General features: G+C 40.8%; 1 protein-coding gene across 6 annotated transcripts in view; it reads right to left on the bottom strand.

Moving 5' to 3' along the window:
* The window catches only part of CLCN3 (chloride voltage-gated channel 3), a 77,146-nt gene that overhangs the window by 20,225 nt on the left and 30,218 nt on the right, over window positions 1–26,703 (bottom strand). For 3 of the 6 annotated variants that reach the window (XM_075421711.1, XM_075421710.1, XM_075421713.1), the window contains exons 3-6: window positions 6,987–7,144; window positions 4,566–4,665; window positions 1,686–1,873; window positions 887–1,009 (exon numbers count right to left, since the gene is read on the bottom strand). In XM_075421711.1, the coding sequence (XP_075277826.1) occupies window positions 887–1,009; window positions 1,686–1,873; window positions 4,566–4,665; window positions 6,987–7,144 (569 nt within the window). Of the gene's footprint in view, window positions 1–886; window positions 1,010–1,685; window positions 1,874–4,565; window positions 4,666–6,986; window positions 7,145–20,659; window positions 20,760–21,046; window positions 21,261–26,703 lie in introns of those variants that run through there. The other 3 variants (XM_075421712.1, XM_075421715.1, XM_075421714.1) reach the window with 2 other exon arrangements.

The following is a 26,703-nucleotide window of genomic DNA, read 5'->3' as shown; positions in this document are numbered from 1 at the left end:
AAATTTAACAGTAGATTCCTTGACATAAAGATGGAAAAGATCAGCCTTTTTCCACTAGAAAAGATGTGCCACTTGCCTAAGGTATTACTTTACCTAAAAGGGTCTTATTATTAGCCTGGAAAATATGCCCATACACACAACATAATACAGTTATCATAGGAAAGGGCTACATGTCTATAAATAGGATGTACACAAAACACTGGGGAGCTGTGTCTAGAAGGTAAAGATTGGAAACCAATTTAGGATGGAATCTCTTCTGCACTGTCACAGAACTACTACAGGTTTATTCGGAGGTCGGATTTGCCCTTCAACTTTTACAATATACATACAGAAAGAAGTATTTACAGAACAACTGGAGAAGTGAGACTGACCAGACTTGGGGTTTTTCCACCCCGTTTTGCATATAGTAACAGACAGCAATTGTAAAAAGAATGAGTTTTTGATGATAATACACATTTCACTTTGTGACTATCTGATGGTTTGTGCTAGTTAAGGCGATTGAAGCCAGTGCAACAGAAGATCAATTGCTGTATCAAAGGACCCATATTCTGTCAATGAACCACTGCCGGGAGGGTGACGATTGGGAGGGAAGGTTTGGAAATCACTCTTCAGAAGTCCACTCTGTTAAGCTCAGTACTTCCTTAAAAAGTAGTCCAGCCAGCAGCATGCAGCAAAATCTACAAACTCAGGAGATTCTCTGAAATTTAGGGGATTTTTCTCAGCAACAATTAGCACAATTACATTAGTTCAATTTAAATACTTGTATTAATGTATGTCATCAAAGTCATGGGGTACTCCCTCTTCCCTTCCCCCTGACCCTGTAAGACAGCAGGAATTGTCACATTAATATGAAACACCTATAATGTACATATTAGTTATACCTCACCTCAGGTATCCCCGAGCCACAGGCATAAGGAGCAAATACCTTCACCAGAGAAACTGCTAAGAAGGCAAAGCTCAAAGCCCAGAAAATGTACATTATGTAGTTCATGATGTATGAACCTGGACCCTAAAAGCAAGAACCAAAAAATAATGTCAGAATATGAATATGATGTAGGAGCAAAATCACTGCTTCAAATAACCCAGAAGTACTCTTGCTGCAAGAACACTTATGTACATTTTGAGGGACAGTAATTATTATCAAGCCAAGAAAGAGTTTTGTTTGAAAAGCATGAAGTCACGACACCTGCACATCGGGAAAGACTGGGTTACACAAGGTAGAAAGTGTTCTAACACTTCATCGTAAAAAGAAAAACTAAATGTGGCACAGGTATTTTTTAAATAGCTATTAGCGGCTACAATCTACTGAATGCTGAGTAGATCTGCTTTATTTAAAAAGTTTTGTGGTAGAAGAAATAAAACCAATCTATTCGCAGTTATCGGAGAACACCACAAATGTCATTTTTATTTTTTAGGTATAGCTATGATCAAGAATAGAAATTCTCGTTATTAACCATTCTATACTCTCATAACTTCCTTACACCTGCCACACTCCAAGCCCCCTTGCAGTGCATGAAATGCACATTTATTACAGTATAACCTATTAATCAATCCAAATGCTGAAAACTGGAGCAGACAGTACAACCCAAATCCATGTTTAGTGCCCTAACCTTAAAACCCTTATTTTCCTTCCATGTCCAGCCAAGCTGTTGAGCAAGACCATAAAAGAACAGGTACATACTTACTTCTGCTTGCCCAATTATTAGTTCTGCCCATGTTTTCCACTGTGGACATTTATCTCTCTCTTCAAATGTGGCCTCATTTGAATCCCAACAACACTGCTCATGGTTAAACCACAAAGCACTAAGGCAAATGCCTTCCTTCAAGTCAGTCATCCAGTCAGCAGCAATGTCAATTAATCCTGCCAAAGCCCCTGTTGTAGAAACAGTTTTGTAACAATATTCTGGTAAATAGGAATAACACACAGAGCTAAAATGAAGAAATGTGCTGGTAGTAATGGATGTAAACTGAAATTACAGAAAACCTAAAGAAACAGACATGTAAACTATCACCGAGTACCAGGAATATAACCTATTTGCAATATGGTAAGATTAGCATTTGCTGAAGAATCTAGTACCCTTAAACTTTCCCAAGTTAAATGGACCTTTTTTTTTTATTTTCCTATGCCAGAGTTCTCCAACAGTCCACTGAAACTGAGCAGTGAAGTGTCAAAAGAGGACCAATACATTTTTGTGATGAAAAAGACCTGACAAAACTACCTTGCCATGCCTCAGAGAGCTCATGAGCTACTCTACTATGTTTTCTACAGAGGAGCGTCTTTGAAGAAAGTAATTCTTACTTTGCCAACAACAGTTTTTGACAACATAAACAAAACACCAAATAAACCCTGATGACATTGATGACTGGGGGACTGGAGCATCTCTCCTATGAGGAAAGGCTGAGGAAGCTGGGCTTGTTTAGCCTGAAGAAGAGAAGGCTGAGAGGGGACCTTATAAATGCTTATAAATATCGTAAGGGTGGGTGTCAAGAAGATGGGGCCAGACTCTTCAGTGGTGCCCAGCGACAGGACAAGGGGCAATGGGCACAAACCAAAGCAGAGGAAGTTCCAGCTGAACATAAGGAAGAACTTCTTCCCTCTGAGGGTGACGGAGCCCTGGAACAGGCTGCCCAGGGAGGTTGTGGAGTCTCCTTCTCTGGAGATGTTCAAGACCCGCCTGGACAAGGTCCTGTGCAACCTGCTCTAGGTGACCCTGCTTCGGCAGGGGGTTGGACTAGATGATCCCCAGAGGTCCCTTCCAACCCCTGCCATTCTGTGATTCTGCGACATTCATTTAATCCATATACAGAACGATTTAATCCTGTAACATGGTGAGCATATAAAATCCCTACTGTAGGTAACAAACAGTATAGATACTAAGCAGTTCAGAAACTCGCAGCTTAAGACGGAGTCTGTGTTGTAAGTATATGCAGAAAACTTCCTGAAGAGTCCTCAAAAAAATGGGCATTACTCTAAGAAATTGCTTCAAAGGATTTTAAAAAATAATTAAAAAAACCCTCTTTATTTTATGAAAGCAAAGTAGTTTTTCATGGTAGCAGTATACTGAAAAACTACTTCTAAAGTCAACATTGTTGTGAATGTGTACAACTGTTAATTAGTTATAATTTACTATATTTAAGGTATTAATCACCACTAAATACAGCTGTCTAGAGACAGCCACAATTTACTTGTGTATGTTAGTAGCAGAGAACTACCTCTCATTTACTAATATTTATTAATCTTGACAGACCCTCAGTTTAAGATCCTGGGCCAACCAAAGTCAAAGGCAGTATTTCAGTAGAACGAAATTTTAACCAAATTAATTAAAATGCATAAACGTAGTATCACCCCATGACTGAAATCAAGGTTGTACCATTTAGCATTCACAAAACAGTTGCAGCAGAAAGCAACTGGAGCTGAAAAACGCAGGAATGCTGATGGCCAGAATTTGCTCGCTTTGCTGCTCAGAAACCTAGTAAAGCAATTTTAATACACATAGCAGCTTGGGGGGGTGGAAACACAACACTGCACATTCCCCCTAAATTATCACAAGCAATTTCCAGTAATTACACACTCCCAGTTTGTACATTCAGAGGTATATAAACATGCTACAAACTTTGCATATCTATTAATTTGTATGTGATTTGGGAAAGTGATTATGCATGTATCTAAGTAGTAATTATACAGTTACCATGCCTTTTTAACAGGCATAGTCATACTCCGCAACTAATCCAATTATCCTACCATTTGATCTAAGATCTCTATTTGAAATACTTTTTGTGGAAAAACTGGGAAGAAAGTCTGTGACTTCTCACTCCTGCACATTTCAGTTACTCTGAACCACGGTGATAGGAAGCAGCGCTGCCTGACAGCGGAGTCCCAAACTATAAGACGATTTTAGCTATAAAACTCATCCTAATATCTATTGAAAAGAAAAGGTAGAGTTGAAGTGGAGGCCAACAAACTCTACCTGTTAAGGCTAGTATCTTCTGTGTAACAACCTCTACAAAGGTATGACATAAACATACAGCTAGACTTTGCTCATGTATAAACACATGCTTTACAAGGAAGTGCATTTACCAATACTATACACATACCAGAGCTACTTTTTGGTTCATACAGAATAAGCTAATGGGTTCAGCAAAGTTCCTAGCAAAAAAATCCCAAAAACCAAATTCACAGGAGAAAAAGCTATCTGGCACAATCAATTAACACACTTTCACGAGAAATCCTATAGGAAAAAAGCAAAATGTAACAGAAAGGGAAAACACTTATCTCCATCTCCAGATTAAAGAATGCTGATAATTTAGTAGGTGGAAGTTATGTAACTTTGAGAAACTCTCACTAAATTCAGTGAGTATTTTGTTTTCCATCTGATTAGTAAACCCTCCCCTCAAAATGCTAAAGCCTGTAAATCAAGATAGTCAACCTTTTCCTTCCCCCATGGAATTATGGCAGTAATCTGAACCAGCTCTTACAAAGGCTGGTGGATAACACACAAACGCAAAGCACAGTAACTGTAATTGCTGACAAATGTAAGAAAGAATTCTTCAGGTTTTTAATTTACCTGATGCCAAACCAGTTAGTGTGACTACCAGCCATCCCGACCATGCATCGTACAAACTTTTTGTCATCTCCCATGCTGATTCTTTCTTCTTGCTGTTAATCTGCAAAAAGAAATCACTATGTATACTTGTATGTGTTGCTGTAACATGGACAGGAGAAAAAAATGTAAGTATGACATACAAACTGCATGATGCAAGCTGCAGGCAAATATACCCTCTCTATAAAATACATTCTGCTTGTATTTAGTGCTTTACATAGGTAAATCAGCTTGGTTATTCAGACATCAAACAACTGACAGAGCAAAGTAAATTTGCTTAATTTCTACAACTAAAACCCAGGAAATGTATTATTAGGATAAATTATTATTTTCTAAGATACACACCTGAAATACGCAATTGTAAAATTATTTCTCTCCTAAATCTTAAATTATTTTTGTTGAACCTCAAATAAACTATTAGTGTACTACTAAGCTATTCCATACAATTCAAATTCCTAAACATGTATTTAAAATATAAACATCTATCTTACATCTTTAGACTAAAAACTACACAAAAATAAAACCAAAACCTGAATAACTACCCTATAATACTTCTACACAACTATTACTAATGATATCTAAAGCTACTGTACTGAAAAAACAGTAATTCTTATTTTAGTTTACTTTGTGCACTTAGCTGAAATTTGTGCATGACTTGTTTTATGATTAAACTGTCATTATGTAACTTGATCCTATTCTTATGACTTTTTCATATTGTAAAAGGAGAGAGAATCTATGTGCAATAAACAGCAAAAAAACCCCAAACTAGACAAGGAAATCTAAGAAAAAATACTATCCCTAAGCAAATATATGTATGATATAGTTCCCTCTACATTTGGGAGAGTCTCGAACTTTTTTTTTTTTGATGGAAAAAGTTGTTTCTACAGTAGCATGCCTTTCAAAACCACCATGAACTAGTACTCGTTCCATCTTCTTTCTGCATCTCTGATTACACGGCCAGACAGTCTCCCATCATTCAGGGCATATTTATAAATTTCACAGTAGTTCTCTGACTGTAAGCTGTGAACTGTCTCATCTGATTTTTCTGGTTTCAGCCACTGAAGTGAGTTAACAGCTGTGAGACTTCACCTTCAATAACCTATTTCCAGGTGTGACCTGCCTGGCCAGGATTTGGTCAGGCCCAGCACTCTATCCAATGGCATGTCCACCAGATGCCAACCTACACACCTGTCGTGTAAAGATGGCATTGTGTTAACTACTGCTTAGACATCAAAATATGAAATAAAGTATTATATGGAAAACACCTTCTTTTCATTAAAAGCATTCAAACAAGGTATGTGTTCCCAGATCCATTGTTCAATGATCTCTCTTCCTTAAAAAAGCACTAAATAGTGCAATTGTGGATGTTTCATTTTTTAAACCAGTGTAAAATCAGGGTTTTTTAACCATGTTGAAGTAAATCAGCATATACACCCTACATTTGCTTCCAGAAAGTTAAAAAGGTGTTTCCAAAGAAAGCACAATAACCCTACTGTGCTGTATGTGAAGGAACCTCTCCCCCGATCCCTCCACAGAACTACAGTTCATTTCTAACTACTCATTTTGATCAGTTAATAATATTTTAGGAGAAATCACATCTCCAAGTCTGTTCTAAGGTTAATTAACATAAGTGTCCCAAAAGTTTGGCATAAGGCTCTAAATAGCATATTTCCTCTTAAAATGCTATTAAAGAAATCTATTACATGAATGACAGTATCCAGCATGTTACTGACTAATACAACTTTTCATGAAAGAAATGAAATTCTTTGTAGGGCACACTGATAAAGAAGAATGGCCTGAACTTTGGAGATCTCCTGAAGAAATGAGAAGAGGAGAGAGGGGAGGAGCAAGTTCTGTGATGGAAGAGTGGAAAGGACATTTACCATACATACTGAAACTACATTTTTGTTAAGCATATATGCACTGACATAAGTGTTTTGGATAATCCAAACAACTGCAGCGCTGCACAACAGCAGCACAGACACACTTGTGTCCGTGTAAAACCAATACACATCAGCACTCACTTTTCTGTACAAGTACCGCCACAAGCACTACTGTACTACTACAAATATACCTACACTGGAAAATAACCTTAAAAATACTAGTAGGCAAAAAGACAGTACTGTAAAAATGTCACTGAGGGGAGGGGGAACTACTCCAAATCTATTAAACCACTGTTCCCTTTCCAAGTAACAATGCTGTTGCAGGACTGCAGGAATCAATGAATCAATGAGTGCTTTTTTTACAGCATTCAAGTAGTTCTAGCTGATGTAACTACTTACAAATTTAAAGTATGTGCATATTTGTATGTGTAACTAGATCAGACCTTAATTTCCAACATCCAACAAAAAATATTTTCCAAGTATTGTTATTTATCTCCAGTACCCGTCTATGTCTTTCTCTGTCTTTGCACTTCTCTCGAACCCAGTCAATGGTATGGAAGTCATCATACGTTCCTACTCCAGGAATTGGTTCATCCAGGAGATCCAGTAAATGTGTTGAACTGTTGATACTTCCTCCATTTGTCATTGTATAGTGAGTTCCTGCAGAAGAGGAAAGACAGGAACGAATAAATTCTGCAATAAATGAAGTATTCTAATGTTCGTAACACATTTTACTTCGTTTAGGTGTCTCAATGTCTCATATCACTATTTTTTTCTGTCACTCATCTGTAGGTTAAATTTGCATGTTAGTGACTTTGTATTTCCATTGGTTAAATACGAATGTACCGGTCAATTTGTTGTTCTGTTTTGTGTGCAGACTCCTCAGAAACTTCAGTAGAACAAAGCAGAAACAATAAGCGACTCCAACACTCATGTAACTTGAAGTTTATTTCAGTTTATGGACTACCAGAGGAAAATCTGATTGCAAGAAAACCAAACCAGATGATTAAAATTCACAGCACTTCCACAAGCTGCCAGTTATTTTAAAATATACATACTACTGATTACCAGTCCCTCCTACATGTCTAAACCAAACCTAAAAAGCATTATCAACAGATTATTAGTGCAGCTAAAAAGTAACAGAAAGCAAATACAAATAAAAATTTAAAGAAAAAAAGTATTTATTTCAGGTAACTCATAGGACAGCCTTCAGTCATGAAAAGCTGGAAATATTGTATGAAGAAAATATATTCTACTACTTTGTCATCTGTAGCTGGTTGCTTCACAGGCAGCTTGCACAGCAACACCCCTAGCAATATTTCTTTCAGTGAAGAGAAGAGCAAGAGGAGTACTGAGAATTCTTCCCTCTTCGCAAGTGATCACGAAAGTTTTCTCTTTTTAAGCTTTCAAATGTCATCAATTTTGTAATATCTTGGCTTTTCTGAGTTCCTGTGGTATATTTACAGACCTCAAGTATAATTTTCTGTTGGATGGCTGCCTAAATATAGCCTAAATATAGTATGGCCACCGTTTGCCCACCCAATACAAACTGCTTCTGCAACAGTAATTGCTGCTATACAGGGAACATTTATAATATAGACAACGATTTAAAGAGTGATTACCCTCACTTGTTTGACTCAGAACAAAATAATTTGGCCAATAGCATATGGTGTACCACAATAATCTCCATTCGTAAAGATGTAGGCCCGCGTTGGCCAAGGCTTCTGTCAGTTCAGACAGGCACTAGCACCCATGTCATCAGACTGACACTGGGATGGCTAGGCAGGTGGGGGTTTTTGGAGTTGGGATTTCTTGTTTCATTTTTTTGAGGTTTTTATTGCAGGGTCATCTTCTTGGTGTTGTCAGCAGAATCTCCAACTTATCAAAAAAAAAAAAAAAAAAAAATCTTCAGTGGGCCTACCTGTAAACTCCTTCCAAATGCTACAAACGCTGAGTTCACCAGTCCCAGCTCTTGCCAACAACTGACAATCAGATTTATACAGAGGCAAAATTTGCTTCTTCCCTTTAAATCTGTGAAGTCTGAGATCTGGCAGAAGCAGTGCACACCTGGCATTCTACTCAGACCCAAAGGTGTGCCTCAGCCATCTACTGCTCAAGAGGTCTCGTTTATGCCTGCTATATAACACAGTGTTTGGACATTTTCTTAGTGGTGAAAGACAACACACATGAAAATAATACAGAAATCCTATTAAGACAAAATGCAATCTAAAATTTTCAAGATACACAAACTACTATTCATTACATATACACATTACTTATAGAAAAGCTTAAAATTCTATAAAATTATATAAAAAGATTACTTTTATCAAAAAAAATTAAAGAAGAGACTGCAAATGCAGGAGACAACTCCTCAACAATGCCAACATCATTCTCTCATGCTAGCCTGGCTGCCATCTTTCTTAATACTGTGTTTTTCCCCAGTCTATGCAGTGTTAAATTCTCCCTCACCTACTCACCACAGCTAAGCTTTGTGAATCTCTTCCCAAAGCTGCTGCTAGTCTCTCTTAAGGCAGATGCAAAGAAGCATTATCTATGCTCCCATTAATAAAAGGCTAACAACAAATTAAATCAGATTTGCTAATAGGGGTGACTTCTGAAAACCCTCCTTCAGGATAAGGGATTCAATTCTCTTGCCATTTCCAATTCTCGTAACTAGAAGGGAAGTCCAAGACACATGTCTGGCTAGCTGAAAGGGCAAGCTCACCTTGTGGAAGAAGTAGTAACAAAATTCACACTGTAATGATTAGTTTAGCTCTCAAAATTAAAAGAATGACAGAATGCATTACAAAAATGCTGTTTTCACATGAAATCAACCTCCTTCACAAAGCAAGGGGACATAAATTCCATCCAGTCACAGGTTAATAATTAATCTCCTACAAAGTTAAAATGGGATCAAGCAGTTTCCTGAACCTGAGTGATCACAACAGGACAAAAGCTTGCCTTTGCCCTGGGGGAGTTGGTTTTATGCCCTGCTGTATACGAAGCAATATCAAGTTATAAGGAGCGTGCAATCCTATGCCACACAAGGCAAAGGAAATTTAAGAGTTATAAATTTGTCACAAACAGTAACAGGTGATTTTATGCATATCACAAGGTGCTGAACTAGAAGTCTGGGGAACCATCAGGGATAGCACCATACTCAATCCACCAGACCCCAAGCAGAACTGGGAGCAGACTACAAAGAATGGTCATTGCCTGGATACAATGAAACATCTCACCAAAACTGCATCAAGTTCCTACTTTGCCAGCATTAGCTAGCACACCAAATCTGGAATATAAATGATTCTTCCACGATGGGGAGGAGACACAGAACAAGATGTGAAGCTGCAGACGTGGTTTTGTTGAATACAGAGCTGCCGTGAACACCTGACACAGCTGAATAGCTATAATCTTGTACCAAGAGAGAAACAGGCAGCAGTGATGCCCTGCATTGGTGTGTGGTTGTGGTAGAAAGGCGGCCCTACAGAGGGCCATGAAGAGGACCACTGTACAAAATTCGATGCTCTGTAGGTAAGAGACAGACATCTGACAGCAGTGGGAGAGGACATTCTGCAGCTAGGATTATGATCTATGTAGCACATAACTATTCTAAAGGAGAATTTAGAGAAATATATCTTTACCAATACTCAACACTTTTCCAAACTTTCACTTCCCTTTCCTCCCTTCCTTCTCTAGTATTTCACACAGTTAAGGTGCTCCTTCCAGCTATGACGATAATGATTCTCATCAGCATAAAACCATGCAAATTCTCGTAATTTATTGCCAGTTTCATTGAAGTGTTTTTAAATTTGTTTTCAGCTCAAAAGTTTTTCTTAAAATCCTTACCATAATACAGATTTTTCATTACAACATTCCAACATGTTTACCCTGATAAACTGCAGCATTTAGCAAATGTAGCCTTCCCAATGTTCAGAAAGTACTTCCCCTTCCTTCCTCCCCATTTTCCCCAGCCCTCAAGTTTCAAGACCTTTTCTCAGGCTAAAAGTCAATGCAAGTGCTTTTCATCAAAATACAAGCAGACTTAGTCTTAAAAACCACAAGCAGCACTTAGCACACAAGGTATATAGGCACAGCCTCCAGCTACGATAAGAGAACACCTCTATTTTCCATATGTACATACCTGGGCCATCCTGCAGCTGTAAAGAAAACAAAGCCTTCTTTTTGTTACATATGAGTTTGCTTAAGGTTTTGTTAGACTGGGAAGCAGATGGTAAAAGTGGCAGGCAGAACTTTTATTATTACTGTTATTCCAAACTAACCCACGTTACTACACAGAGGCCAACAGTAATATACTGATCCTCTCAGAGGCTCAATACAACCCACAGGAATCCTTACAAAGCAAACTGAACACAATTCTTCCACACTTCGCAAAACTAAGGTAGCTGGCATCACTTTATCAGCACACTCTTCTCCAACAGCATCTTTAACAATCCTGTATTCTCAACACGTAACTAGCAAGCTGCTGCAATCACAGACTGCAAGCTTGCAGACTACAGTAAGCTTCCAGACAATAAAAGCAATATGCTTCTCCAGAGAAAGGAGATTGTCTTCTTTAGGCAATCCAGTCACTGCAGGTCTTGCCTGAATTACCTTCTAGGAGGGCAGGTGACTTTTGTTATCATTCCATGTGTGTAATTCCAAGCCTCCAGCACAATCCTTTCTCAGCAATCAGCTCTGGTAGCGCTGAAGAACTGCTTCAAGTGAAGTTCTTAAAAAAAAACCACACCAAAAAAAAAACCAAACACAAACAAACAAACAAACAAAAGAACAACAAAAAAAAAACGCAAACCACAACTAAAGAATATTGCATCATGTTGAAAGAAAAAAACTGTAATAAACACTAAGTAAACCACTGTACTTTGGGACACCTGACCAGAATGAGGTACAGCAAAACCAAACAAAAACGTACATGGACAAAACTGAAGTATGAGAAGTAGATTCCAACACCATAAAAAAACACTGGTCTCTGAAGCAGCTGGGGTTGGGGGAGGGTGGGGGGTGGTTAATGAGAATGAAAAAAATAGAATCCAAGATCGCTTGAGAGGACACTATGGCTGACAGAGAAAGCAGTCCTTACCATATTGCTCTCCTCCATTTCACTCTGAACATGAAGTTATACTGAATGGCTGTTAGCTCCCACCACTGATCCAACCTCACAGAATCACAGAATCACAGAATAGTAGGGGTGACCACAGAGATGACCTCTGTGGGTCATCTAGTCCAACCCTCCTGCCGAAGCAGGGTCACCTACAGCAGGCTGCACAGGATCTTGTCCAGGCGGGTCTTGAATATCTCCAGAGAAGGAGACTCCACAACCTCCCTGGGCAGCCTGTTCCAGGGCTCCGTCACCCTCCGAGGGAAGAAGTTCTCCCTCATGTTCAGACGGAACTTCCTGTGCCTCAGTTTGTGCCCATTGCCCCTTGTCCTGTCACTGGGCACCACTGAAAAGAGCTTGGCCCCATCCTCCTGACACCCACCCTTCAGATATTTGTAGGCATTTATAAGGTCCCCTCGCAGCCTTCTCTTCTTCAGGCTGAACAAGCCCAGTTCCCTCAACCTCTCCTCGTAGTGGAGATGCTCCAGTCCCCTCACCATCCTTGTAGCCCTCCGCTGGACTCTCTCCAGTAGCTCTTCATCCTTCTTGAACCAGGGAGCCCAGAACTGGACACAGTACTCTAGATGAGGCCTCACCAGGGCAGTGTAGAGGGGAAGGAGAACCTCCCTTGTCCTGCTGGCCACACTCTTCTTGATGCACCCCAGGATCCCATTGGCTTTCTTGGCAGCCAGGGCACACTGCTGGCTCATGGTTAACCTGTCGTCCACCAGGACACCCAGGTCCCTCTCCGCAGAGCTGCTCTCCAGCAGGTGCACCCCAAGCCTGTACTGGTGCATGAGGTTGTTCCTCCCCAGGTGCAGGACCCTGCACTTGCCCTTGTTGAACCTCATCAGGTTCCTCTCTGCCCAGCTTTCCAGCCTATCCAGGTCACGCTGAATGGCAGCACAGCCTTCTGGTGTATCTACCACACCTCCCAGTTTGGTGTCGTCAGCAAACTTGCTGAGGGTACATTCTAACTCTTCATCCAGGTCTTTGATGAAGAAGTTAAACAAGACTGGGCCCAGTACTGACCCCTGAGGGACACCACTTGTCACCAGCCTCCAACTAGACTCAGCGCCGCTGATGACAACCCTCTGAGTTCTGCCATTCAGCCAGTTCTCTATCCACTTCACCGACCACTCATCCAGCCCACACTTCCTCAGCTTCCCTAGGAGGATATCATGGGAGACTGTGTCGAAAGCCTTGCTGAAGTCAAGGTAGATAACATCCACGGCTCTCCCTTCGTCTACCCAGCCAGTCATGTCATCGTAGAAAGCTATCAGATTGGTCAGGCATGATTTCCCCTTGGTGAATCCATGCTGACTACTCCTGATAACCTTCTTTTCTTCCACCTCCTGCTCTGCTTAGCTAGTCTCTCTTGACGCAAAGCTGGAACAAAGACATTACTTAACTAATATTTTGCTGTCTTCACACAAGTTGTTTCACACATTGCAGATTCCTCCTTGCCTTATGCCCCTCTGAGGCAAGGAGTATCTCTTCTTTGATACTGTATATATGTGCCTTCATATAAGCAGTCTTCAAGCTTGACTGATGTCGGAACTCTGATAAACACGACAAAAAGCTGATTTATGTGGATTACACACAGCATTTTTCAGGTGCCATGCAGAGCATTTTCAAAGGCTGCCTCACCTCCTCTAGTAGTGATCTCATACTCCCTTGTCCTGCAACTCAAAAGATTTCTTTCACATTTGAAAGCAATTCTGGGGAACGTGCAGCTGATGAAAGTCGTGGTTGTTTAAAGAAAAATACCTGCTAAGTTTTTAGCTAATTTGTTTAAAAAGAAAAAGATCCTGTCAGCAAGGACTAATACCACTAAACTGTGAGCAGACCATTACTGACTATTCACTATGGTACAGTTCAAAAATTCTCAAGATAAAACATTTTAAACCATTAACAAATCAAAATATGAGTTGCTGACATTCATTTGCTGTTGCATTTTTCACTTTACGGATCTCTCGGAACAAGTGCCCAGTGAAGGAACCCTACTGATCATAAAGATCTTTGGGGTCCTGCTATCCTGTCCCTGGTATGAAGAAATGAAGAGCCGGTGGACCTGGGTGGGACCTCACTTCTTCTTGGTGTGCTCTCTTCGGGGGAGGCACTGGGTTCCACTTTCCACACTCTACGATTTAAAAATCCCACTGAAAGTACACTTGAAACACCTCAAGTTAAAGAAATGAGGGAGCTAATGCTTCACAGTTATATAAATGCAGTTTCACACAAGAAAGGGGTTTTTGCAATGTACTTGATGTTCCTGATGCCTGCATAACTGTTCAGTGATCCTTCCCGACTCCTTCCTGTGTGCAGTGTTCCTTCTTTTCTCATAAGAACAATGAGAAGGCAAACATCAAGATTTAAAACAAATGCTGCACCCTGGGTAACCAAATGGTGCACGACAGATTTTTACATGGTTCTCCACCACATGACTATCTGAACAATTACCCAGTACTGCCCAGAGAACAAATCCACACAGCTACAGCCTCTATAGAGGAAAAGACACAGAACTGAGACCTCCACAGGCTCAAGAGGGCAGCTAGCAGAGTTAACAAGGGACCATAATTTTACAATAAAATTTAAGCCCTCTTCTATACGCACATGTACAGCATATGACAGACATCTGAATGCACATCACAAAATAGATCGCCCTGTCTCAAACCTAGCATACATCAGCTTACTGCATTTTATGAAGTGAAACATGTCTCTCAGGACATAATTACATGATAAGGCTGATCTGATCTAGGAGACTGCTGCCACCCCAAGAGGAGATCTTGCTCCCCCTATTTCTCCCTCCCATTCTTGGCCACACACTCCCACTCTCACCCTTGGATCAGCTCTGTCACCCTTGGATCCGAATGCACAGTAAACCAAACTCGCTAAACCAACTACACAGACAAAACAAAACAAAAATCTGCCATTATACAGAACTGGAATCAAGCCTCTGTGCTGTCAGACAAGAAACACAGCCAGTGCAAGAGCAAGAACTGAGAGAAGAGATGGGGAACGACAAGCAAGCTCACCCCCTTCCACAGCAACAAGCTGTCAGACTAGTTACACTGAAATATATAAATGCACCCCTGGGGTCCTGCTGCTGGAAACTATTCAAAACTTCTACATAAATATTAATATTCAGACACTATAGAGTAATATCCATTTCACAGAGCTCAAAACTCCCAAAGGTAATTGCCTTTAGAAACATTTCTAAACAGAAACAGAGTTGCGCACACAACAGATAAACAATGTCAATATTCGGGTCAATGGCAGAGCAATAGTAAGATCCAATTTCTCAAAGGTATTTCACTACAAGCTACGCAATATACAGCAAGAACACACTGGTTTGCTGCTGCTCATGTATCCCTTTTTCTACACAGTGCATAACTACAGAGCGTTCCCCTCAGCAGCTGTCCTGGCTGACAGCAGTGCAACATATTTGTGCTACTCCAAGCAGTGTGAAAAGGAGGGGAAGACAGAAAAAATGCACCTCTGGGAGTGAAAACGATGCTAATCAGTTTACAACAAAGGCTGGAATAAGCTCTCCCTGACATGACCATCCAAACCTGCTGAGTGCTAAAATCAGCAGGGGCTGTAGCTTTCCGGAGGCCAGACACTAATCCAAGGCTTTGCTTCACCCGCGTGTCCTTGGGTATTAGGTGGCAAGGGGAACGGAGGCGGGGAGGCACCCTGGATGCGACACACACCATAAGGATCACTTACACCCCTAACAAAGAAGATCTGTATACACAGGATACGTGTTAGTGCCTGAGTTTCTTTCTGTCTCCATACTCAGACCTCCAAATACAAGGCTTTCAACAAAAAAAAGAGACAAGAAACAATTTCAGTTTACTTAAATTTGTCTGTAACCACTCAAGAAGAGTCATTAAGCACTACTGACTTTCCTGGCTAGAAGTAATTTTTAAATTCCAGCATCTGAAGCACAGCACGCCATACCAGAGTGCTATCATTCACTACTGTTGATGACCAGTGATTTTAAAGTCTTTGTAATCAAGTAATACGTTCCCCTTTGTGTGAAACTGAATTTTCAGCCTGTCTCTTCAGTTGGCTCTTCTGAAGTGCATTAAAGGCTTAAAAGCACAAATGGGTCTCTGCATTACAATCAAAATGCATACAAAAATGACAAAACTCTATATACAGTAACTGAAAAAAAAAACAGCCGGAAAAAATCCAGTAGGTGTGAAACAGGAGGACTCAGAGCAAGATTTGAAAAACAGGGAAAAGAAAGAAAATGCTTTGCCAAGCTATTGAGTGATAATCCCCTCCTCTCCATTTCTTCTGCCCCCCCCAAAGAAATTAAAAAATAAATCTGGGTTTAAAAATAACCTTTAAAAAAGCAGCAGTCAAATGCAAGCTGAATAGTAGCACCTCAGAGTTAAACCAAGCTTTCTGAAGACTCACATCCACTGCAAATGCACAGGAATCTGAGAAGAGGTCAAAGAGGAGGTCAAGTAGTGCTCAATGTGTACAGCATCATTCAGAAAAAGAACAGAAATTCCTTTGCCTTTTTACTTTAGGTGGAAGAAACACATCTGTTTCTCTGAATCAGCAGAAAAAATGGCTTTATTATTTACAGATTTCTTTTCTTGTAGCCTTAAAGGCACAACAGACTATTTAGTTATATCTGTAATGAACAGGGACTTCAGATACACAAGTGAAGAGTTATGGTGATCCCCACACTACTGAATTTACAACTTAAACAGAAGATGAACAGTGCGGGAAGGAGATAGGAAAAAAATAAAGCTATAAAAATATATGAAGTTAGATAAAGCAAACATTACAAAAGAGAAGTAATCTATCAGCTAACAATGGCCGAGGCAGTATGAGTCAGACCAACAGAAATGTAGATAATCAGATTTCCAAGCGCTGCTGCTGCATGTATGTAACAGCTACTTACACGTTGTTTTGGAGGGCAAAGACAGGATGCAACAAAAATAATAATTCTGCTAATATGATTATCCCAGTCAGGCCACGTTCAGGCCCAAGGAGGGCATAATCTTGGTTTGTTCATTAGCTTTGTAATATAGCAGATACTAGTATATCTCAAAATGATTTCCAAAACTGAAAAACACATGCCTAGCAGAAAACCTTATCAGTCCTACAGCACATGCAGACAGATAACCTGTAACCACCTACAAAGAACTGTAGCTGTATCTCACTGTACCTTCCATTAATCACCAAAGTCATACACACTAAACTCATAAATGAAAATCCTTACCCCCTTTTTATACTAGGAACCTTTTAATAAAGGGCAGCAGAAATTCAGTGCTGTAACCATGCTGAGTTTCTCTAACGCATTTTCTCAAAGCACTCAGTGTTAGACAGCTGTAAACATCTTGATGACATTTTTTGTTATGAGCCTGTAACTAGTCTAAAAACTAATTTAATTACTCTTCCTCTGCTACCAATAAAATTTCAGAGTCAAACTCTAGCTCCGAGCATGTGTGCACAACTTTCACACCCATTTACTTCAAAGGTCACACCGAGAATTTCAGTCTCTTAACGGCTTTTCATTTATCTTCTAATTCTTAAACATAAGAGGCCCACAAGCAGAAATGCAGCCTAAAACACAAAAGTGTAACTTCTACCACTTAGAGGAGCTGAACTGGCCCAGTATGCATCTGACTCAATCTCTTCCTAGGATATTATTAACCATTCTCTGCCCCACAGCTCATGATAACAGGTGAAGCTTGGTGGGGGGTGGAGGGCAAAGAGGTTTCCCCAATGTTACTGTTAATAGCATAGTCTAAGCCATAGGAGTTGCACCCACATGCCAGTGGTGACTGGTGCACAATAAATGAAATCGTGAGTTATTTTGTGACTCAAAAAAAATCAGGTTTACTAAAACTACGTCATCAACAAATTTGCTGTGCTCTTTATGTACATAATTTTCACCTCTCTTGGCTACTGACTCAACCACAGATTATTAGTGGTATAGCATTCCATTAATTTCACTTGAGGACTTCAAAAACCTAAAATGTAAGATGTGCTTATGTATATGTAACAAATAAAAGGGAGCTGACAAACCCCGTGCTTGCTGAAGCTCAAGTTTTGCTACTGGTAGCTAGGCCACTATACATGTACTGCTATTGCTCAGATTCCAAATTCTTAAAGAATGGTAAAATGAATGCTTATTTAGGAAAAAAAAAAAAGGGAAGAAAGGAGTCAAAGAGTTGAGCATGTCTGTGAATGGCTGGAAGACAAGCAAGATACTGATATTTTTGAACTTTCACAAAAGGGTCCAGCTAGCAAAAATTATCCAAAAATGAATCCAAGGGCAAAGAATTGTGCAACACAAATAATTTATTTACAAAACATATATTCCAGCATATGGTTTATTATATAAAAAATCCTTATGAAAAAGTGTACATGTCAGTTACTTCATGATATATGCAATCCTAAATCAGGACTTGTAAAACCCTTTCTGAGGAGAGTAGTAGTACTTTTAACTCTTTTAGTTACCAGAGAAGAGAGTAGGAGCGAACCATGTTCCTGCAGTTTTATGTCAGTGTATCAGGGAGGATAAGGAGGTCTGGAATGATGCATTTAGCAGCACATAAAGAGAAGCCTCAGGACAGAGCAAGTTACAGGAACTCCTGGTAAAAAGTATTCAATAACATTCGTATTAACGTTCAAAGATAAACGCCATTAATAAATACTTATTTTTACATCTTTCCATTTGATGTTTCACAGTGTATTTGCACAAAAAAAAAATTAAAACATCTTCTTAATGCAAACCAACAGGTCAGGCTTTTAATAATAATGTATTATAATACTTTGTATTTCATCTCATTGAACGTTAATATGGGCCGTTAATTAAAACTCAAAGACCCCTAATGATTTAAACAGTTATTTCACCGTTGCTGAGGTACAGTCACTTTGGGTGAGCCTCTGCAGTCAATTAGCGCAACAAATGCTTTGATGTTACAAAGCAGTTTTGTATGATGTGAACATTACTCTGCAGGACAGAATAGCTGTCAGGAGGTGAGTAAGGGGAAAAAATTCCACAGACTTTTAACAATTAAGCCTGTTTTCTCAAAATACCTTCATGCATTTTCTCTTAGCTTGCTATTACAATGCTCTAAAATCGATGAGAGGAAAAAAATATTGGGTAGTATCCTTTTCTAAACTCACAGATAATAAAGAAATGTCCATAATTTAGTTTAAATTTCTGTTTTGCCTGTTAGCATTTTAAGCCTTACTTTGATAGCTAGATGACAACAACTGATTACTGTGGTATTGTCAATCAGCAGGAAATACCAACAGACTTTGATGAAATCTATAGAACATACTGGTCTGGAGACTCAATTTTCTTACGAGTCATATGCACTTGACAAATTAAGATTTGTAAGTTTACGGTAACACTGCTGGGGTTTTGCTGTTTGCGGGCTTTTGTTGTTGTGGGGTTTTTTTTAATCTAAACTCACTAGAGCAAACCGAAGCAGCACCAGTAACACTGGTTCTGAAATGCAGTGTTAGAATACAGGAAACACAAACCCTAACAGAATTCAATGAAACTGCAAAAACTGACAAGTCACAACTGGGAATTCTCTTGCTGGCTCCTAGCGGTGTCACCACAACAGGAACACCTAGTCAAACCCTCACCTAGTCAAACCCTCGGCTGTTTTCATTACAGTATTTGTAAACTGTATGTTTAATAGCAACACTCCAGTGTGCCAGGCTCCACTTTGCACTGCATGTATCTACTTTTTGTATTGCAGTATCAACTAGAATCTGGCAATTTCCAGGAATATACAGCTGATCACATTTCAACGTCTAAATACAATCTGGAGAGTCTGAAAGTGTATAACAGGGCCGTTTCGCAGTCTTCATCTTTAAAACTATCTACAAATCTACGCTCACAGTACAGTTGAGATTGGATGGGACCTCTGGAAGCTGTCTGGTCCAAATCCCCTGCTGAAGCACAGCCACTTACAGCCAGCTGCCCAGGACCAGGTCCAGATGGCTTCTGAGTATCTCTGAGGGAGGACATTTCACAACCTCTCTGGGCAACTTGTTCCAATGCTCAATCACTCTTACAGTAAAAAACTGTTTCCTGATGTTCAGAGGGAACCTCCCATGCTTCAGTTTGTGCCCACTGCCTCTGGTCCTGTCACCGGGCACCACTGAGGAGAGCCTGGCTCCAGTCTTATTTGCACCTTCCCTTCAGGTATTCGTATGCACTGATGACATCTCCAATTCGCACCCTGCAAATGTTCAAAGAAAACACCATCCTCGATTTCTCAGAGGTGACTCTAAAATCTGACTGAGAACTATCCAGCACCTGCTATATAATAATGATCTGGGCGCAGAAAAATTTGCTTGTCTTAAAATACTCTGAGCCATACTAGAACTTGTTGATATTCTTATCGTATGCTGAAAAACATTCTAAGAATCATAAAAAGATAACAAATAACCTTTTATGTAAACTAATAAAATGCAGACAAAAATGCCAGATGAACATAAGAAAAAGTATGATCTATTTATAGAAATAAGAGTTCACAAGGAAAGGTAAAACAACAAATTAATATGGAGAGAAAAAAAATTCATCTTCTGTAAATCACATTTTTATTCTCAGCCTGCCTCCTCTCTAATGCCATCACCAGCAGCCATAGACGTTGACAACTTTCTAATTTTAGATTAGCCAATTTAAACAAAACTGAAGTAAGAATTTACCACATTCACTGTTTTTAAACATCAAAGTGTAACCAGCAAATCCAACCAAGCAAAAAAAAAAGACTTATATTCTCAGAATTTGAAGGCGTAACTTTAACTTACTACATCTTGTCAGCACAAAACCAAACCTTTACAGAACATGCTCTGCTTTAAATCTGCAGTCAGAAACAAAAGGCAAGCTGAAAAGAGGATTTCCCCCCCCCCCCGAACGTTGGTAACATCGTTTTCTTTTTCAATCTCCTTCCTCGCAAGCAACAGCGTAAAGAACCTACCGCAAAGCTCCGGTTTCTTAACAGCTCATCAATATCACCTTAAGTGACACATTACAACTGTACAGCTTTCCCTTCACGTACCAAAGCCGTCAACAGCGTCAGGTCCACAAGCACGCAGGGAAACTTCAAAGCTGGACAAACCCGGTTCCTGCTCAAGTTAGGGAAAGGCACGAGAACAGCCTCTGGTGGCGGTCACTCACAACTGCCATCTGGGGTTTTTTGAGCACGAGACGGTTTTATCGATTTAAAAAGAAAAAAAAGAGAGCGAGCAGAGAGGGAAAGGGAAGGCTGTCCGCCGCATCTCGAAGATGGAGTCGCAGGCCGCCGGGACGCGAAGCGGGACCGCCTGCCCGCAGCGGCCCTCTGCCCCGGCGACCGGCGGCGGGCTGGCCCACGGCAGCCGCGCCACGCTGCGCGGGCCTCCCTCCTCCCTCCCTCACACCTGGCTCCCAGGTAAGCCCGGCGCACCTCGCTTGTGCAGCTCCCTGAGCGGAATGCCGTCCCCGCCCCCGCCATCGTAGGGCAGATAGGGATCCGAAGAGTCGTCCATGGACGCGACGGAGGCCGAGCCCGCCTGCCGGCTCAGCAGGGCCGCGCCATGCCTCACGCCAGCGCGGCGGCGGGGGACGCTGCCATCTTCGACCAGGACCCGGCCTGCGCGCCGCCGCCACCGCCGCCTTGGCGCAGGAGCCGGGCGCTGCCCCGCCGCTGATGTCAGCGCGGGGCGGCCGCAGCCAGTGGCTGCGCGGGAGGCGGGCGCGGCCCCGCGGGGCGGCCCCCGGGCGCGGCCCCGCTACCTGCGCCCCGCTGGGGGAGGCGCACGGCCGGTGGCTTCCCCGGCCGGGCCCCAGCGGCGCGTCGGGGCGGGGAGCCGGGGCCCCGGCCGACGCTCCAGCTCCCCTGGGCTCGCCCTTCTGGAGCCGCGCCAGCAGGGAGGCTGAGAACAGCCGCCACCCCGTTTCGTCTGGAGGGGGCCTGTCACCCCGGTGGCGGCAGGAAAGGCTGTCCCGCCGTGGGTTTACTTGCTCTCTCGAGGCAGCAGCAGGATCACCGCCGCGGAGGGAGCGCAGCGAGCAGCGCTCTGCCCCCCGGATTAGCTCACCCCACCCCACCTCTGCCCCCCGCGCAGGGCGTACAGCTTCCAGCTCCACAGCAGCCGACGTCGGCTGTCAACGCACCGAATCAAAAACATTAAGGCAAGAATTTCGTTACGTATCTAACTAAAATGGTCTGGTGTCTCCCGTTATTTTGTGATGATCATTCAGGAATTACCACCGTGTAATGTCCATATTCATATTAGAAGGCTCCGTGGGGAAAAACGCCGGTGTAATAAACACGAGTCCATCCTTGCATTACTCCACACATTGACAATATGTCCGTTACAAGTCACAGCCTCAAAGCAGGCGAGAACCCACAGGAGTGCTAAGCAAGGCGCCCATGGCACTGCGACGGCTTTGGCAAAACGCAGGCCCTTCAAGGGATCGTGACCTAAGGCCAGGACATCACGAGCTGACAAGATAACCGCTTGCATTTGAAACAGATGTTACTACATCTTGTGTCCATACATTAGTTTACTGTATGATCTTGTACCGGTCCTATCTTGCAATTACAAATAAGAAAACTATTTTATATGACTGAAGAAGAGAAGGCTGAGAGAGGGCCTTATAAATGCCTACAAATATCTGAAGGGTGGGTGGCAGGAGGATGGGGCCAGACTCTTTTCAGTGGTGCCCAGCGACAGGACAAGGGGCAACGGGCACAAACTGAAGCACAGGAAGTTCCAGCTGAACATGAGGAAGAACTTCTTCCCTCTGAGGGTGATGGAGCCCTGGAACAGGCTGCCCAGGGAGGTTGTGGAGTCTCCTTCTCTGGAGATATTCAAGACCCGCCTGGACGCGGTCCTGTGCAGCCTGCTGTAGGTGACCCTGCTTTGGCAGGGGGGTTGGACTAGATGACCCACAGAGGTCCCTGCCAACCCCTACCATTCTGTGATTCTATAACATTTCCATAGTTCAGTTGTAATTAAATACTTCAGTAAGATGTTCATATTGTTTTTCCTTTTTTTCCCCTCCAGCAGGTAACATAAAATTACTGTTCCCTAATCCATTATTCTCAGTCATTCTAAGTGTTCTGCTGCAGTAAAATGTGCCATACATTAACTACACTATCACTTAAGTTGCAGAGATTCATTTTTATCAAACTACATAAAAGGAAAAAATAATGCTCTCCAGAGCTGAAAATGGAGATGGAAGCCATTAGACATACTGCCTCAGTGTAACACTTCGATATATCTTGTACATATGTGTGTGCAGACACACAAACACACCATTTACGTAACTGAGGGGTCCCAGTGAAATTACTGGGACTATTCACGCTTAGTGAAGTTGAGACCACTGCATGCCTGCAGCGCTGAGGCCCAGCTTCAGCCTCCTCCATGCAGGATACAAGGAAAGGAATTAGTTTTATTATGTATGCCTTTTCACCTCAAAGTGTGATGGACAGACAACTATTTTAGTTTTCCAACACATTAGTTTCTTAAATTATGCTCTTAAGTAAGTTATTTCTTTTATAAGCCAATGCCAATGTAACAAGCTGTGTACTGTAAATGATCTTTTGAAGGACAGAGTAGGACACAAAGAAATATTGGATTTACTTCACAGACCTGTCAATATTTTGAATCTTAAAAATATGGCTCCAATACAAAAACTGAGCAAATGCTGGTATCTCTATAGATGGAAGAACAAGTGAGGATGAAGAAAAAAACCCACATGAGCATATAGCAAAATATATTTTAAAACCTTAAAGATTATCTTATCTCCAAGACAAAGGGAACTCTTGAGCCACAGATACTCAGCTCTAAAATACTGTTGTCTTCTACTGAGTTAGAGAGACATCTCCATTTGCTGTCATCTATACAAGGAAATGCCTTCTGAAGAGTGGCAATCCTCCTACCATCACCTTTTCAACAAGAGCAACTGAATCTTTAAGATCTTGAATATTCAGAAGTGGTGTGACTTTCAGAGCCATTATGTATTCTCATAATTTATTTTTGCCTGTGAAAAAACAAACCTAAGCACCTCTGAACTTTAAATTATCCACATTACTTTGACTTAAGGAGAAGTACAACAGATGTCCCCGAGCATTCTCAACTCACTTATCTCAACAGCATCTGGAAAGAGTCTGTAACCTTATTGTAAGGCTCTAAATAAAAAGTTATTCACAGCAGGAAGAAATACTACAACAATTTTTGTAACCTGAAGAAAGAATTATTACAGAATGAACTGTTAGTGCATTTATTAAGCTGATTATAGAAGACAACACTATAAATTCAACTCCTGTATTCAAAAGAATATGAAATAAAAAATATAAAGGACTTTTATTAACACAGTCTCGAAGATCACTGCTAGTTTAAGAGTTTGATGTCGTTACCAGAAGCCTGGAATGTCTTAGAACTGATAATAAAAATCAGTCACAGCAAAGAAATGGCTACGTTGTTGGCCTGAACTTATTCACTGGACTAAGGCACATACAAAATGTCTACACAAGTCTTTAGTTCGAGTTGGAAAAGATAAAGGGTGTAACTAGTTGGAGGGCAATCTGATAAACTTTAAATAAGATGGAAAATAATACCAAGAAGTCTGCAGTGTAAAACAGATAAAACCTCATATTTGCTACATAAAATTTCAAGAGTCTACCTAACACTAAATTGCAACAGTTCTTCCAAGGTCCCTGCTTACAGACTGGCTGCCAAATACAGTCCTTCCTTTGTCTCGTCTTAAAAAGCAGAACAATCATTTTCCCTTCTCAATTACCAGCAGCCTGTGTTCTCATTGTTCATAACTCTACCACTGTATGCATTCCCTTTCTTGTAATACAATGAAAAGTGGGGGGGGGGGGTTTAAGCAACAGAGAAAGAAAGATACTATCTATGTTAACCTGACCTAGTTAAGCCAGGCTGGTTTTTTTTTTTAGTATCTAAAAGTCTATACAATTTTATCTTTCTAAATTAGTCTTTTTCTACCTGTTTTGAAATAGCGTCTGACTTTAACTGTCTGGTAATTTTACATGCAAAGGAGTATGACAGTTATTTCTGCTCTGAAGTTCAGCAAATTCCAAAATTGTGGTTAGTGAAATGGTGTCTCTAGTTAACTAGGTATTTTGGGTATTATGGAGTACATAAAATTATGAACACATGTTGTAAGGCCTAAACTTAGTTTTACAATTGCCTTATTTTCAATGGCTGAGGACCCCTTAAAATGGCCAATTTAGTACATAGAACAGCTCATACATAAACAGCAGGTTTGTGCAGCAGCTTGCTTGCAAGATTTCATCACCATAATTACAGGTTCAGTCCCAGAAATCCTCCATGGCCAAATAACTTCACACATCTGAGTGTTTCCATTGTTCTCAACAGGCACACACTGTTATTAACTATCACCTAGATGTATCTGTCTTTGCAGAAAAGGTCTTTATGTCCATTGTTCTAGAAATATAATGTATACAGGTGACACACCTTTAAAGCATACTGAGAATGAAGAAAGATACCTTAACCCTTCCTCCACACCTTATCTTCTCCCTTTCAGGAATAGAAACACATTCAAGATGAAGTATCTGAAAATATAAGCACAAGTTGGATACACCCAGGGAAAGGTGTTTTGAGGTGACAGAACAGGGCTCATGAAGAGGAGCACCACAGAGGTAAGCTGGCCTGCTCACCCAAGGTTGGAGGGAGGACCTTAATTCTGAAGCACTATTCCACTATTTTGCATTAAAAAGTAAGCTATGTTTAAGGAAGACAGCCAAACACCTTGTTACATATAAACCAAACATAGTCTCTCAATTCCCTCAATTACTTGGTTTATTTTGGTGACAGAATGTGTAATTTCATTGCACCAGGTAATGAAAATTAAAATCTGTTTTGAAATTCCAAATGTAAGATTTGGGATGCTGAATGATTTAATTAAAGTAACAAGAGATGCCAAAAACCTGTCTGATAATTACCAATGTTAGTGTGACTGATGCAAAAGATTTTGGTGACTCTTAACTGTTATTTTCTTTCCTATTATTATTCAAAACTAAAGCTTCTCCTTCAGCAGAGCTAGAAGATAATGTTCTCCTGAAAATTGCTACATAATAGAGCATTCCTCAAAACAGCTACCATCTCCAACCATTCTGAAAAGAATTTACCTTGTATGCACCCTCAGTTGAAGGCTGGGCATGAAAGGATCCATTTACAACTGGGCGCCCAAAAGTATACACAAAATGTCTCAAAACCTACTGTGTCCCATTCCTCTTCCTTCCACTCCTTTTCTTTCCAGCTTTATTCTCATGCTTTTTTTTCCACCATTTCTTCTTTCATTTACCCTTTCTCAATCCATGTGGCCAAATTAAGCCCAGCTCTAATCCCTCTAGCAGCTTGACTTCTCATACTTAACTTGTCTCAGATTACTGATCTTGCAGACCCTTCAGTCTGACTGCGTTCATTCTGCATAAAGTCATACAACTTTCTCATCTGGGTCACACAGAGCCAGCAGTGGGAACACTAAAGATGATAAAAGAAGGACAAACACTTTTCTCCCAGTTCTGATACCCAGACATGGTCCAGGATGAAATAACTCAAAGATGTAATCACATAAAAGGGAAAAAAAAGGGAGGAAAAAAGTGCAGTTACACATAGCTTCAAATTAATAAACAGTTTAAAAAAAATCTTAAATTATGGAGTCCCAGACTTCATTCATTCATCAGCATTATACAGAACTCTGTGCTTAACAACAGTGGTGTTAGCAAGAGGCTCCCAGCTTTGTATCAAGCTGTATACAGAAGACTCCATTAGGCTGTTTCCATTGCCACCTCATCAAAAGCCTCAATAAGGCAGACAGACAATGACAGAAAAAATTTTAGACCAAATATAATGTAAAAGCAGAAGAAAACAAATTTCTCACATACTCTGTTGAGTAGTTAAAGGCAGATGGGGTTTAAACAAAACATGAGTCAAAAAAACCCAGAGGAACATGCTTAGCAGCAATATGCAAATAGAAAAAAATCTTATTGTGTTTTCACTATCCAGAAAAAACAGCTTCTTAATCACAGTTTCTTTTTTCATAATTGATTGTTTCCCACAAATT

This window comes from Opisthocomus hoazin, chromosome 5 (assembly GCF_030867145.1).
Source record: "Opisthocomus hoazin isolate bOpiHoa1 chromosome 5, bOpiHoa1.hap1, whole genome shotgun sequence".
NCBI classification, from domain to species: Eukaryota; Metazoa; Chordata; class Aves; order Opisthocomiformes; family Opisthocomidae; genus Opisthocomus; species Opisthocomus hoazin.
This window is presented reverse-complemented; position numbering and strand designations above follow the sequence as displayed.